General features: G+C 40.6%; 1 protein-coding gene across 2 annotated transcripts in view; it reads right to left on the bottom strand.

Moving 5' to 3' along the window:
- The window catches only part of sik2b (salt-inducible kinase 2b), a 50,832-nt gene that overhangs the window by 22,491 nt on the left and 11,165 nt on the right, over positions 1–17,176 (bottom strand). For both annotated transcript variants that reach the window (XM_085370641.1, XM_085370642.1), the window contains exon 4: positions 3,225–3,386. In XM_085370641.1, coding sequence (XP_085226767.1) covers positions 3,225–3,386 — 162 coding nt within the window. The remainder of the gene's footprint in view (positions 1–3,224; positions 3,387–17,176) is intronic.

The raw sequence follows: 17,176 nt of genomic DNA, 5'->3' as shown, positions 1-17,176 counted from the left end.
AACCTACTTATTGCTTCCTTCCCCTGCAACATTTTTCACCCTTTAACTTTCCTCCCATGATTAAACTTGATGAATTGAAATGAAGCATGTTGTAAGTTTCTATGTAGCAAGTAAAGAAAATACAATTTCTTCCTTCAACTTACTTCAAAGTTGAAATTTTGAGAATTTGACATACACTGTAAAATTTGGTGTGCTCTCCTCGGCTCAGCTGGGAGAACAATCTTATGCAGCTATTAGACTTTTCATATTTTTTTTACATTGTTATTAATTTAATGTTTAATATTAATTAAACAGATTCTTGTCAAAAAGCATTTAGAGTGGTGATTCTGATCTGGAGGTAGACATGAAACACCTTTAGGGTGTGGTGCACTTTTAGCAATGTCATTGTGGATACTTCAAATAATGAAGCTGCAAATAGCTGCTGAAAGCCTTTTAGTGATATGACAACATGTATTGGATAATGTGATCAAAACACGTGAAGTGAATAAAGCTCAAAAACAGGAAATGTATACACTGCATTGTACACGTGCATTTCCCCGCTTAACCACAATGGCGGCGTTCTCGCCTACTCTGAACCAGCAGCCTATGCCTGCTTTTGTTTTTGTTATTCCTCCTCCTCTCTTTCCATTGCTTTCAATCTGTCAACTCGAATGTAAAGGGGCTGTTTGAAGTGAAAACATTAAGGGCACTCCCCGCTGCTCCTGTTCCTCTTTCCTCTGCAGCCACCAGGAGAATGACCTTTCTTTGACTGATCACCTGTTAAGGTACATACAGACTGACCAGAGGTGGCCTTTAGAAGCCACCACTGGACTGAAGAGAAAAACCCAGAAGCATTGGCACTTTGTCTGGATGTACACATTCAGAGTAGTGCCAAAACGGATAGCCGACAAATAGAAAAAGAGTTGATTATGTTAAGATTTAATTAGCCGTTTATTTTAACAAACAAAAATACCAAACACTTGCTCAACTGCTCATTAATGCAAATATGTAATCAGCCAACCGCGTGGCAGCACCTCGGTGCCTTTAGACACGTAGATGTGGTTGTGGCTCCTTCCTGCCTTTTATAAACAGTTCACGCTGATGGTAGCGGTGTAACGTGTACTCCGAAAGGCTTCATAATCACCAGATCTCAATAGAGCACCTTTGTGATGTAGTGGAAAAGGTGATTCACATCATAGATGCAGCTGGAAAAATCTGCAGTAGCTGCGTGTCAATATGGACCAAGACCCACGAGGACCGTTTCCAGCACCTTCTTAAATCTATGCCACGAAGAAATAAAGCAGCTCTGAAAGCAAGAGTGCAACCTGGTACTAGCAAGGTATACCTAATGAAATGTCTGACGAATGCATGTCAGGATTCAGAAAGGCTAAATGGGCTTCTGATTGACAGTGAGTGTGTGGTCAGTTAAAAATACCTTTCAACCTCTATTTTAAACCTATACAACCACTGCATTACAATTAATGTTTATTAATATAAATATTAATTTAATTTTAATCTTTTTTGTTAATCTTGGAGACCCATTTACAAAATAACATTTAATAACACAATAACTAAGATTTTAAATAAAAAGAAATAACAGAAACACAATTAAAAGCAAGATAAAGTGTAATTTTCCCAAACTACTTAAGCAACGTTTTCTTTAGAAATCAGTCTCACGACCTTCATTGTTTCGATTCATATTGTGACTACAGACTGTATTTCACCAATATAACTTGTCCTTGTACGGAAGTTTACACAAGATGCACAGCCCTGCTTAAGGCTGTGAAGAAGGCTCGTCTGGTTGTTACTAAACTAAGGACATTTTATGAACAAACTAATGGGTCAATCAATAGCACCCTGATAGCAGAAGGCCAAGCACATTTTCCCTTAAGATCTGAAAATAATCTGATTACTTAACAACAAAACATAACCATTACCTTCCAGCACGAGTATAAAAAACAGTACATCTATAACTCTCTCGACACGAGTCGATCCCATGTACAGTGCAAATCTGACACCTGTACTCATCCAAACTTCATGTGCCATTTACCAAACTTGTCCGAGCATGTTGTAGTCAAGAGGAGCACGGCGTGTACCTTGGAGATGATGTCCTCCCCAGAGAAATTTTCACTAATCACAAGCCAGGTAATGTTCTGTTCATTGTTTTCCTGCTTCAAATCTAATCTGCTGTGCGGACAATCAGCTGTGAGTCAGACATGTTTGTGAAAATTACTGCTCGGGTAATAACATCTCCAGGTTATCATCTTGGACCCTTCTGAGAAACCGTGGACAGGATGATGCGAGTAATGATGCGAGTAATGATGCAACGAAAACAGTTATTCTGTAGTTCTGTCCGCTTTGCCCTTTTCTGGTATCAGAAGAAAGAAAATGGTGCATTTATCACACCCATAAACAAGGATTTGATTCAACTACCTGAAGCTGATGATATGAAGTCCTTTGAGGACAGGAAGCCATTTCCTTCTCTACCACATATTCAGGGTCTGGTATCCTTTCACACTCGTATTTTTAGCTGCTCTCATGTGATCAGCTCACCTTAGATGGATTTCAGTATCAGCTCTGAATTAAGCCTCAGATAAACCTCAGACTCGCTCATAGCATGGTACTAACTGAAGGCCTGCCACCCTGCTATGCACGCTCCTTATCATTCTTCCTTCATCCCCTTATCCGATACTCTGTCTCCAAAGCAGCTAGTCAATCCCATCACCCTAGCTCCTCTTCTATTAAACCTAAGAACGTCCCTGCGACTACCCCAGCCTTCCCCTTCTCCGCTCTGGGACAAGGCAGCGGGGTGACATTCCCACAAGCTAGCTCTAAACACCAGCTGCTTAATAATTACACTTTGATGCCTGTACTACAGACTTACAGCTTAGCCTCAAATATCTGCCTCTGGGTCTGTTCTTCACTTTGTCCTCCATTTTTCATGTTTTTACACTCAAGAGTCACCAGGGAAGCATTTTTAAGTTCCTCTGATTATCTGTTTTGAAAAAATAACACAGGCCTTTAAGCTTTTAAGATGTCTGTCATGGGATCTGTCGGCAAACAGCTATCTTGCAAGCAACCTCTGACCAATTCTCAACACTGCAAAAAATGACCTAAGCAGGCAGTGAAGACATTTCTGAACTCCACGAGCGCTGAGATCATGACAGGCAATACATCAAAAACTCATGCGAAGATCCTGGATTTTTCATCTACTGAGTTTATGGGTCCCCTGTGCAATGTGTTACCTGCAATCTTGATGTTCATATGGCCATCCAGCAGCAGATTCTCAGCCTTCAGGTCTCTGTGAACGATGTTCCGGTTGTGGCAGTACTCAACCGCTGACAGGATCTGCCAGAACTTCCTCCTGGCCTCTAGCTCACTGAGACGGCCATGCTTTGCCAGATAGTCTGCAGACATTGGAAAGAGGTGACGTGTCATGTTAGTCTATATCATTTTTTTAATTGATTACATAACCTGGCTCTACAGGCCTTCCGAACACGTATTAAGGTATCACTATACAGTTGAAAAGAATGCAATAAAAGTAGAATTTCTTCATTCAACCGAGTGGTTGTGCTGAAAGTATAATAGGTTTTGATGAGGTGCGGGCTTGGTGCCAGTGGTAGCTTACAGCTGCTCTACATTACAGCATGTTTTGTGAGCTCATTGAGAGCAAGATGCAAAATGTATTTTTTTCTTTGGAGACCCCTGCTCTAGCCCCGCGTGTGCATGCGTGAGTAGGCATTGGCTGACAGCGAAGAATGCACTGTGTTGTCATAGTGGAACGAGGAAAGCGGAGACAGAAGTTTCCGAGAACAGGTCTTCTGCTATATAATGCCTAGATTAGCGCACACTGCTCAGCTTGTAAGTTAGGGGTCGGTTTAATAGGATACTGAAATAAATACAAACTGAGCTCTTTTTCCAATGAGTAGCAAAAACACTGGATTTAGCAGTTTATCTGCTTAGCACACACTCTGCACACAGCAGGACCAAAGAGTGAGTTTGTGGTTGTTTAGAAAGACACAAGAAACCACAGTCGATTCTCTCTCTGGAGAGCCACAGTCATAAATTTTGCCGTCGTCTTTTTCCAAGCGCTCAGATCGCTGACCTTTCTCTCATGGTGTGCTCTCCCTCTGCCCTTACCGTTGTGTGAAGTTTGTCTCGACAGACTATTTTACAAGATGTATGATGTTTTTTTCTTTTTTACAGCCCTGTGAACTTTGAAAAGTGTGGCGTTTGTTGCTGTCGGCAGGGCTCCTCTTCACACCTCTCTGTCCAGATAGCTTGCTAACTCTTCAATTCACACTCAGTGGCAAACAAGATAGGACACTCTGCTGCCTGTCCTTCCAGCTGGCATGGTTACAGACCAGCAACTAAACCTGACAACAATGCACAACAACCACAACAAACCCCACCAACACAAAATCATGAGGAATGTAATTATGGGAAGACCCACTAGGTCAGTTTCATAAGAGAGCATTTTTGTAATCAGGAAGCAGATGAAGACTGGCAGCTTGATTTGATTGAGACAATAAAAACAATGTTTTGCTTTTGTCTTTTAACTCGTTAGACATACCTGATATGATTTCCTTTTCATGTCGCTGTCATTTCAGTGGTGTGCACATAAACTACAGGGTGGGCCATTTATATGGATACACTGTAATAAAATGGGAATGGTTGGTGATATCAAAGTCCTGTTTGTGGTACATTAGTATATGTGAGGGGACAAACTCCTCAAGATGGGTGGTGACCATGGTGGCCATTTAGAAGTCGGCCATCTTGGATACAACTTTTGTTTTTTTCCATAGGAAGAGGGCCATGTGACACATCAAAATTATTGGTAATGTCACAAGAAAAACAATGGTGTGCTTGGTTTCAATGTAACTTTATTCTTTCATGAGTTATTTACAGGTTTCTCTTTGTTCACAGCCATTGACATGTTGAAGAGGTTAACACGTGAGGAGCGGATCGAAATTGTGTTGATATCCGGTGAACGTAGTAATCGGGTCATTAGTGACAGAAAACTGTCACTAATGAAGAAACATCAGTGGCAGAATGGGCAAAACAAAAATAGGAACTGGACCCTCAGTTCACGCAGAAGATTTTGTTCAGTGATGAGGTAAAATTTTGTGAATGGTGAAATTAACAAACAAAACCACCGCTATTGGTCTGACACTAACCCACATTGGATGGATCCCTCCAAGACTGTTGGAACAACAAAAGTGATGGTTTGGTGTGGTATATGGGGTACAACGATAGTGGGTCCATTCTTCATCAATGGAAACCTCAAGGCCACTGGATATTTGAAATTGCTACATGATGATGTGTTTCCCTCTTTACGCACTGAAGCTGGCACGTTCCCTGAGTTTTTCCAGCAACATGGTGCACCACCACATTATGGGTGCCAGGTCCGAGCATTCCTAGATGAACAGTTTCCTGGAAAGTGGATTGGTCGTCGTGGGCCAGTTGAACGGCCCCCAAGGTCTCCCGATCCGACCCTCTTAGACTTTTATCTTTGGGGTCATCTGAAGGCAATTGTCTATGGTGCGAAGAGGCGAGACGTGCACCACCTGAAACTACGGATACTGGATGCCTGTGCTGGCATTTCTCCTGCGGTGTTGCTATCAGTGTGTGAAGAGTGGGAGAAGACTGTTGCATTGACAATCCAACACAATGGGCAGCACATTGAACACATTTTATAAGTGGTCAGAAACTTGTAAATAACTCGTGAAAGAATAAAGTTACCTTGAAACCAAGCACACCATTGTTTTTCTTGTGACATTACCAATAAGTTTGATGTGTCACATGCCCCTCTTCCTATTGAAAAAACAAAAGTTGTATCCAAGATGGCCGACTTCTAAATGGCCACCATGGTCACCACCCATCTTGAGGAGTTTGCCCCCTCACATATACTAATGTGCCACAAACAGGACTTTAATATCACCAACCATTCCCATTTTATTACGGTGTATCCATATAAATGGCCCACCCTGTACTTACAGGCACAGCAAAGTCATACTAAGCCTCTTTAAAAGTCAATTTAGTTGACTTTTTTCAGATGTGTGCAGTCAATAAACATAAAATATTCAAAGCATACGTGTTGAGGCCACCATCGTGCATCACACTACACCTCATCTACACAGCCCTGCATCTCAAAGCCCCGATATTAAAATTGTGTGTGATAGATAGCAACAGAATGAGAAAACCTTATTAGCGAGTGGCTGACAAATTCCATAAGAGTAGGTCTCTTTAATGAATGGGGGAATTTTCAAGCAATGGTGCTAATCAAAAAACACACTGGGGAGGGGAATGTGTTGGGCAGGTCCAAGGTTGCACCTGTGGAAAACAGCAATCTAAAATAAAAACCATTTCAGGACATAACCTCTCCTTTTCTTGGTCTTTAAAGCCTTCTTTATGGGTCAACATAAATACTCGCCATACTGTTACAGAGCCTAAAATTGTACAAAGTGGTTGGTTTAACTCTTTACCCCTTGAAAACCAACTAGGGATACACTGAAGGTCTTTCTCTCACATTTCAGGCCTGCTTATAAGACAAAAATGATGAGGTTTGCATCAGAAATAAGTGAGGGTTGTCTGTGCCTGTGTAGCTACCCTTGGAAAAGCACAGAAACTATTCTAATGGTCACCCAAACCACATCTTTATTGATATATATATATATATATATGTACTTAGGTGTCAAAACCCGCCATTAAGGGAAGGGAAGGGAAGGTCATCTTTATGGGGTAAAGAGTCAAAGCAGGGTTCCTTGCAGCCATTACAGAGACAGGTAAGACTTCTATTTTTCCTGTGGTGTTGCACACTCTTCTTCATGCAAAACCTAGTGTAAAAGTAATTTTGTTAAAGAAAAAACAAGAGAAAGAAATCAATTTAAAGCCTAAAACAGCTGCAGATTAATTTCTCTCAATGACTGCTTGATCAACTGACTATTGTTTGCAGCTCTGGAAAGAACACCGCCTGACTGCTTTTACACTGAAATGCTCAACAAACCAAACGCTGAACACTAAAGCGTATCTTAGCTCTGTATGAACAGCAGCACGGTGTTGCTACTGCTTGTTCTGCAGTCACACTGGAAAAACAAGCCATTACTGTTTAAGCAAACAACACTGTACAACACACACACACACACACACACACACACACACACACTATGCAGCATGTTGCCCCAGTGGAAGGATGAGTAATCCACTGATACAATGTTGGTGAGGGTAAGGACCTCAGCACAGTGAGGCATGCAGAGTGGCATTCTGGGAAAGCGAACAGAACAAGTATGAATCATAGGGGTATTAGGGAACAGCTCAAAAGCCACTGTGTTCCACTTCTGCTGAGAGCTGCGTGAGGAGCTAAATCTCTCAACAGCTGCTCAGGTTTGAAGGGGACCAACATCATGGGTACAGACCGGCTTGCTGGACAGACTTCAGATAACACCGTGGGCCAGGCGCTGGGAGCGTGTATACATGCGAGTGTGTGTGAGCGCAGAGGACATGGGGCACACGGTCGCACACTCCGTTTCCACATCAGTAACTGATACCCTAACCACTTAAATACGACGGCCTCATTAAAGTCACATCTATATGCACGGTGATGGATGCTTGTGTTGATTTAATACTGGCACACCAAAGGGGTTAAAGAGGAACAGAGCCAATTGGAACAGAGCAATGCCATGCCATCCAAGTACCAATCAGCCAAACATCAGCTGCAGCTTCTGGTGGTTATAGTTGACCTCACTTGTCCTTCTTTGGATACTTATAAATACACACATAAAAATAACACCTCTGTTTTATCTGGAGAAACAAAGCCCACATCTTAAACCTACATACTCCACCTATTTACTGTAAGCCCCTCCCATTGAAACTTACTGGTTATTTAACTAGGACATGTGTTTTTAAAAACACATTCAGGGTTGGATTAGGTGATCAAGTAATACCAATGTCTTGGCAATCCTTTATTCCAATACTTATTTTTAAAAGGAAGAAACAAACTTTTGTACCTACATTTGTTGGAATTACCTTAAAAAAAAAACAAAAATCAAAAATGTAGGTATGTGTATTTTGAAGTACCCTTTGAATGGCTCCATAGTGCTGTGCAGGGGTGTCAAACAAAAGGCCTGGGGCCAGAATCGGTTGTCAAAGACTCCAATCTAACCCGTTTGGCGGCTTTCGAAAATGTGAAGAAGGGCATACATTTGGACTTTTAAATGTATTTTCACGGGTTTTGCAGCTTCTCTGACTGATAAAGCGCTCCCCCATGGCCATTCATACTACAGAGTGGTAAATAAGTAACAAATAAACAATAAAATAAAAGAAGGTTTCTTGGTTTTCACCATATTACCATACACACTATACAAATTTATGCCTTTTACAGTAAAAATTGCTGGTGATTGCCAATGTGAATCTCCTAGTAGACACACAATTTGAAAATCCTACATCGCTGCATTCGAGTTATCCTATTCACAAGATTTTCAGCAAACTAGACCTCTGACCTTGACCTCAAGGTCAAGGGTCAACAAGATTCAAGCTTTTCTGAGATTTTCAGTAGCTGCACATATAGTATCATTTCAAAATCCTACATCACCTTGTTCTCAAACTTAGGTGTCCACGCCGTCTGCCTAGCAGGGTGACGACAATTTACCAATGAGGGGTAAAAAGGACATTTCTTTCTCAGACTCATGTTGACAGACTTTATTTACTATGGCAGCATTTTATCAAGTAGAAAAACAGATGTACTGTGAAACTGCACTTCTTTTTTCTTATATTAAAACATCTCAGGGATTAAATATGTAATTAGACTTCTTTACACGGGAAAAAAAAAAAAAAAAGGCAGGTTTCACTGGTCTAGCCCACTTAAGTTCAAAGTGGACTGTCTATGGCCCAGGATGTAAAATGAGTAAGACATCCCTGGTATAGTGATTTACACATTGTCTAAAACGGAAAGTCTCCCGGTTTGATCCCGGGAGTAGATATAAATCCCCCAGGAAGGGCAGCTGGTGAAAAAACACCCCAAAACATATGAAGTTACCCACTCTGGCAACCCCTTGTGAATGAGGCAGAACCCAGAAGTAGTTTCTTCTATACTGTAGTGGGTTCGGTGATCAGATACAGTGGGGCAAAAAAGTATTTAGTCAGCCACCGATTGTGCAAGTTCCCCCACTTAAAATGATGACAGAGGTCAGTAATTTGCACCAGAGGTACACTTCAACTGTGAGAGACAGAATGTGAAAAAAAAAAATCCATGAATCCACATGGTAGGATTTGTAAAGAATTTATTCGTAAATCAGGGTGGAAAATAAGTATTTGGTCAATAACAAAAATACAACTCAATACTTTGTAACATAACCTTTGTTGGCAATAACAGAGGTCAAACGTTTACTATAGGTCTTTACCAGGTTTGCACACACAGTAGCTGGTATTTTGGCCCATTCCTCCATGCAGATCTTCTCGAGAGCAGTGATGTTTTGGGGCTGTCGCCGAGCAACACGGACTTTCAACTCCCGCCACAGATTTTCTATGGGGTTGAGGTCTGGAGACTGGCTAGGCCACTCCAGGACTTTCAAATGCTTCTTACGGAGCCACTCCTTTGTTGCCCGGGCGGTGTGTTTTGGATCATTGTCATGTTGGAAGACCCAGCCTCGTTTCATCTTCAAGGTTCTCACTGATGGAAGGAGGTTTTGGCTCAAAATCTCACGATACATGGCCCCATTCATTCTGTCCTTAACACGGATCAGTCGTCCTGTCCCCTTGGCAGAAAAACAGCCCCATAGCATGATGTTTCCACCCCCATGCTTCACAGTAGGTATGGTGTTCTTGGGATGCAACTCAGTATTCTTCTTCCTCCAAACACGACGATTTGAGTTTATACCAAAAAGTTCTACTTTGGGTTCATCTGACCACATGACATTCTCCCAATCCTCTGCTGTATCATCCATGTGCTCTCTGGCAAACTTCAGACGGGCCTGGACATGCACTGGCTTCAGCAGCGGAACACGTCTGGCACTGCGGGATTTGATTCCCTGCCGTTGTAGTGTGTTACTGATGGTGACCTTTGTTACTTTGGTCCCAGCTCTCTGCAGGTCATTCACCAGGTCCCCCCGTGTGGTTCTGGGATCTTTGCTCACCGTTCTCATGATCATTTTGACCCCACGGGATGAGATCTTGCGTGGAGCCCCAGATCGAGGGAGATTATCAGTGGTCTTGTATGTCTTCCATTTTCTGATGATTGCTCCCACAGTTGATTTTTTCACACCAAGCTGCTTGCCTATTGTAGATTCACTCTTCCCAGTCTGGTGCAGGTCTACAATACTTTTCCTGGTGTCCTTCGAAAGCTCTTTGGTCTTGGCCATGGCGGAGTTTGGAGTCTGACTGTTTGAGGCTGTGGACAGGTGTCTTTTATACAGATGATGAGTTCAAACAGGTGCCATTCATACAGGTAACGAGTGGGGGACAGAAAAGCTTCTTACAGAAGACGTTACAGGTCTGTGAGAGCCAGAGATTTTCCTTGTTTGAGGTGACCAAATACTTATTTTCCACCCTAATTTACGAATAAATTCTTTACAAATCCTACCATGTGAATTCATGGATTTTTTTTCACATTCTGCCTCTCACAGTTGAAGTGTACCTCTGGTGCAAATTACTGACCTCTGTCATCATTTTAAGTTGGGGAACTTGCACAATCGGTGGCTGACTAAATACTTTTTTGCCCCACTGTAACACTAACATTTCAACACGTCAGACTACATTCTGACAATTATAACAAATCCAAAAAGCAACGGCAGACCAATCCACAAGAAAAACGGCAATTAGTTGCAGCCACATGGGAGGCATTTAGAAGTCAAGGACACTGAATCACACTTAAATAAATCCATCTTGACATACTATAACATTCAGATACAAATGTATAGCATGCAATATCTACGTTACTTTATATCTGGAGCTGGGATTTTACTTACAGATGTCTTCATGTGACCCGAAAGTGAGATGAGCTAGAATATGTTGTTTTGAAAGCCTCGACATATAAATGACCCATAAAAATAACATTCTGCCATATCGTTGTATGCTGATATTTCATGACGAGGGCAAAGTCTGTAGAAAGAGCTTAATCAAAAGGGATTTTATAGCGCTAACACCTGACTCTACATAGGCCTGTGAGCATATTTACTTGATGAAAAATAAAGCTGTATTCAGGTATGCTGTAGTCTGTCAATCATGCGTATTTTGAGTGTGGGTTCCAAGACCCTAAAAAGAAAAAAATGAAACGCATTAAAAGTTCTGACACTGATGTTTGACATGCAAGATCATGTAGTTCACATTAGCCTTGCTAGCGTGTTACCTAGATGATTAATAGCAGTGCCACTAAAAATGATAAACTACTGTTGAGATAAATATAAAATATGAAGGTGAGCTTGTAAAGTAATCGGAGTGAGGTGTTAAAGCTGTGATGACAACACCTGTACTTGGTGTGAAAATGCACACATCTAATAGATTATCTTTATCTATCTATCTATATATCTATATATATCTATATATATATATATATCTATATATCTATATATATACACACACACACACACACACACACACACACACACACACTGTTTTATCAATCATTAAAACTTACATTGCTTCCGAATGTCTGAACTCACACTGAAGACAGGAGCAAATTAGCTGAGCTCAAATGCAGACAAACATATCAGGTTAAGTCTGGCACATTTTTTTTTCTAACATTTTTTTTTAAACTATTATTATTATTTTCTTTCTTTTTTGGCTCCTTGAAAACTTCTGTGGAAAAATCTGCCTGTCGCTCAACTAAAAATACTTTGGATTACTTCTTTCAAAACACAGGAAGTCAGCAAGCTCATGCTTAACCCCTATCCCTGTTCAAAAAGCCATATATATTACCTTATCTACTGGAATTTAGATAGCAATGATTACATTCACACACACAAGTAGAATGCGCTTCTTTGATTTTCCATATATTATCATCTGCACAATGCAGAGGTTGGTTTAACTAGTCTACATGAACAGTACTTGAAATCGTCACACAAAGTTCCAGGGTTTCTCCAAAATACCCTCCTTGACCTCAATGGAAAGTCTTACGGAGGTCAAGCAAAGACGTGGAGGAATTCATGAGGACATAAGAAAGGAGAAACACAGTGATAAAAGAATCTGAATGCACTTTCACAAAGTTCTGAAAGTGTACCTCCATGGGATGGGGGGTACACTATTCAAACACAACCTTTAAGTCAAGTAAGAACACCAAATATAAGTCCCATTCCCATTTATAAAGTATATATACACAAGACATCTCTTTATCTATTTAGTGCTTTCTGCATAATAGAAAGCACTGGTACTGACTGCATTAATTGCGTAGCTTCAGTTTGGTTAGCTGCAGTGTTGGGGATAACAAATTACTGTGGTCAGATTTAATTGAAATGCAGTGCATTGCCATTATGGGCAGAGTATATTAAGGCATATATGCATATTTTCATGTTCTCAAGTAACAATCACCTGACCACTGACAGTGGATTTGAAAAAAAAATGCAGAAAGGTACAGAGACATTTGTTTGGCAAGAATCACCTTTAATATGAATTTGTGTTGACATGTGGGCATAATTATGCTGTACTGTTAACCAGCAATTACATAGCAATGCATCTCAAGTGATGTTGTGGAGTAATGTCACAAGTACAGTAACAAGTTAGTTGTGCTCTTTATGGAAAGTATGCTTTTTGGAGCGTACAAATAAGTAATGCATACTTAAAACTTTTGAGAAGCCACCCCGACACTAATTAGTTGATCGAAGAGCAGTTGGTGAGATGACCTTGAAAAGTCTTTGTAGAACGGTAGAATTAAATGTCCCTGCATTTCTTCTTTTTCTTCTTTCTTTATTATTTCTAATTTTATTGAGGAAATATCTATAGTTCAGGCTTAGTACCACATGTATCTGAAAGATCTATATACAGACTTATATAAGGTATATTTTTGCCTTCAAAGCTTGCAAGTACTTCTAGTTTTTTTTTTAAGTCATCCGTTTGTCTTTTGATGTCACTGAAGTCCAAGCTTCTGATGGCTGACAGATCTGCTGAAAAGTGACCAAGCAATATGAAGGATGGCTCACGGGAAAATTGAAATTGACAGTCTAAGTAACTGTTTTTCAAAAATAGCTTGAGTACTCCTTTGAAGTCAACACACTCTGTATCTCATTCCCTTCCCAACACCCAGACAGAGATCTGCATGAGTGATTTTACTCACTGCCAGCTATTATACTCCCCTCTCTCCAGCAGTGCTTTCTTAAATATGCATGCCCTAAATTTCCTCACCACCTTCCAAATTCAAATGGATGTCCCCTGCTCTCGCCTCCATTCTCTTCTGCCTCCTCTCCCTTACTGCTTCTGCTCTCTGCAACTCTGCTTTATTTGTGGTTGACCCAATTTCCAGGTTTGATCCATCCTGTGGTGTCGAGGCAGACTGTGGAGCAGCAGACTGACTGACTGACTGACAGACAGACAGACACAAAGCACATCAGCGAGCTGGCATCGATGCCTATGCTGTGCCCACCCACCCTTTTGCAAGAATGAACCCATCACTCTCCGCCTCTTGGTGCCAAACCCAGATCCGCTTCTTTGTCTTTGCGGCTCCAGACACAAACATGCTACCCCCTCCTGCTCTGCCACAGCACCATTTACTATTTGGTCTGAAGACAGAACTGCAGGCTCATCCTTCGTTTCACTGACTGGCTGTAACGGCATGCACTACACTACAACTTCACAAATTCCGCTCTTTATAACCTATGGCCAGGAACAGACCTGAGATACTCATCATGTCAGCAAAGCGGAGGCAACTCTCTGGAGGGCGATTGTGGAGGAAGAGACTGGAGATCTGGCTTGGCAGCTTATCCATTTGTCTGAGTGCATCATGACTTGATCCACCTCCACAAAGTGTATTTGGAAATCTGAAATGATTGTTCAATTTCACGAGATTGAATACTGTAATACTAGTCTAGTGCTGCAGATACCAGTTGTTGTCTGCCTGGCTGAGTCAAAGCTGCTATTGCTGCGGCTGATGATGACATATAAATGTCTTACATAACTACATTACATTGTGCAATCAGGGCAGAGGGGTCTGAGGAATCAGGACACAATGGTTTTATAATACCCAGAGATGATCCATGAGAACATCTATGGATTACAGAAAATGAGGCTGACCCATCATTATGATCGGTTATTTAAAGGGATAGGTTGACATTTTGGGAATTGCGCAAACTCTTGCTCATAGCTGGATGATTAAGCTGACACCACTCTCTACAGCCAGGACACAATTAGACGATAAAAATAATAATACTAATAGAAGGAAACTAGAGAAAACCGGCTAGGTCGACTGTGTCCAAAAGCACCCACCCATACCAACGCTTTTAAAACAATTTATTTATAACCGCAAGATTTTATACCACATTAGTCATTTCTTAGTCTTTCTGCTAAGCAAGCCCAACAGTTTCCTGGCTCCTGATTCATATTTAAAAGAAACTAAATTATTGAAATGCAAGCAATTATTATTTGTACTGCTATTATTTTGAGTAGCTGCACACAGAAGGGTGCTTAAAACAGGGGTGGGCAATTAGGCCACATTATAGACCTAATTGTAACATGTACTCCTACCAGCAGTAGTTTATAAACTGATAAAATTAATATTGAAATAAACTGAGTTCAGTTTATCGGTACGATCTTCAACAACAGTCCCAGTTTCTCCTGTGGCTCCCTGAACAAATTAATTGCCTAACTTAGCTTAAAATTAACAATTATGCTTTTATAGTCCACCCTTCTTTGAGGCCGGCTTCCCTCTGATCGACAGTCATGCGGTTTGAAAACATGAGGCTTGAACAGCAAGCATCTAACAGAGCCATAAGTGGAAAAACCTACGGGAAACTGGATTCAGACTGCTCTCAATGCTCAAAGCTTTTGGCTCAAATGAGTTGTACATAAGATTAAGTTCTTATTTGAAACAACAGCAGTCGCTCCAGTATGGGACGAGTTAGACTACCGTATGGAAAATTCTATGTGTCTAGAGGGGAACACATAGCATATGTCCATATGAGCATTGTATGATTTTATGTAAAATTTTTATATTTAGCCATGTAATTTAAATTTGCTGCAAGCTTCTATGCCCATTACTTAAAAGAAAAAAAATAAAGTCTTTTGGCTTAAAAAGCCTTTTGAAATCGGATAATTCCTGTTGCTACGCCCTTTAACTCTCTTAGCAGAAACTGCCGTTTGCTCAAAATACAAGTTTTAGTTGCAACACCATGTGAGCCTCTCCATCCTTATTGCTGTACATTTCTGTACTTCCTTCTTGTTTTTAAACCACACTCGTTTCATTCATGTTTTTCTGGGTCTGCTTCCCCGCTCTCTCTAGGTCACAGAGGCAGTAGTTGTTGCTGCTGAGTCAACATCACAAGTGGAACACTGGTCTGCTCTTTGAATTACAAAGACACTAAAACAATAAATAAAACAACAACATACACTCACACATAAGACATGACTATTAAGCTTATCATAGGCTACTGACTGCTACTTGACTAATCCTATCAATTCCCGTGTCTGGAAGCAGGCTAAGTGCAACCATTCTCAGACTGTCTAACAGGTGAGGCCATTAATCTATCTGGATCATGAGCCACTTACAGGTTGTCCACATTAGACAGGCCTACACTTGTGTTCATAATTCTACTTCTTCATAATTACTTGTATTACATTATTTTTTCTGAATTAGAATTTTTCCAGAATCCTTTAAAAAGACTATTTTCGTTATATTTACCTAAATATTAAAAATCCATAAATTAATGCAACAAACTGAAATGCCTATGGGCTTGTGTCCAGCAACCTGGATTGAAGATTGTAGTCTGTACAAAGTGTACAAACTGAGTGTGTGTGTTGTGCAGCGATATAGCGCGTGTGGTGCTATGGCCGACTGAGATAACTTCTTATCTTCCTGTACTATTTTCGATATGTTCTGACTTGTCTGTCCTTTCCAGCACCAGTGTATTTTGTTTGTGATTCTGACAAAAACAGAATAATTTAATAAACTCACGTTAAAAAAAAACATTTTTTGTATCTTCTAGATTCAGACATTAAATGCCAAATATAAACCTACATACTAGTTGGTCTCTGTAGTTGTTTGTTTTCAGTGCGCCGCATATAAGCAGCAGTGCACTGGTTGCTGGTTGGAGAGCTAAGACAGCATGAAGGAAGCTAACAGCAAAACATTTAGCTTTCTTTATTTGCAAAATACATTTCCTTATATTTTGCATATTTAGGCACAGCCTGTTGCAAAAAAAACTAAAAACTGGATTTATTCCAATTTCATTAGTTAAATGTATGAAAAATGTCAACGATAACATATTTTGTCAGACATAATATAGTAATTTTGTACCAACAAGATGATTTCCAAAGAGCTGTTAGCTGAACACTTAGCATATCTCAGCATGGTGTGCAGTGTGACCTTAAAAACATTTGTGGAAACTGGACAAGTAGAGGACTAAAGAAGTGGCAAACCTAAAATAAACTGATAACTTAATGAACCATCTATAGCAGATGACCGGCATTTGCCATGTCATGTCCTTGAGAAAAAAAACATATCCAACAAAGACCTGACACAGGACATGAGAGATGTAGATGGATCAAGTGCCAGATCCATCTACTGTTTACAAAAATCTCATGAGAAGTGGTTTCACTGGAAGAGTGTCAAATTACTCCAGAATAGGACTGATCTTTTTTTTTTTTTTTTTTAAATAGTGGCAACAGGTGTTATTGAGTGATGAATCCAAATGTGAAAACTTTGGTTAAAACTGACACAGGAGGTGATGAGAAAGGTACAACAGTGTCTACAGCAATCTGTAAAACAAGGTGGAGGCTCTGTCATGGTTTAGGGCTCCATTTCAGCCAGTCAAATCTTGTTAAAACAGATTGACTTATGAATGGAGAAAGGTACCAATAGGTTTTGATCCACCATGCAATCCCATGTGGAAAGTGGGCAACAGCTTCATTTTTCAACATGAAAATGATCCCCAACCCAGCGTCAATGCAGTAAAAGCATACCTGGACAGAAAAACACATAATGGAACACCAACAGTCATGGATTGGCCTCCCCAGAGCCCAGACCTCAACATTATTGGAGCAGTGGGGGATCATCTTGACA

Source organism: Diplotaxodon limnothrissa, linkage group LG14 (genome assembly GCF_057381915.1).
Source record: "Diplotaxodon limnothrissa isolate DT_005_m linkage group LG14, D_limnothrissa_male_GT1.1, whole genome shotgun sequence".
In the NCBI taxonomy this organism is placed as follows: domain Eukaryota; kingdom Metazoa; phylum Chordata; class Actinopteri; order Cichliformes; family Cichlidae; genus Diplotaxodon; species Diplotaxodon limnothrissa.
Note: the sequence above shows the minus strand (reverse complement) of the source record. Positions and strands in the feature narration are given on the sequence as shown.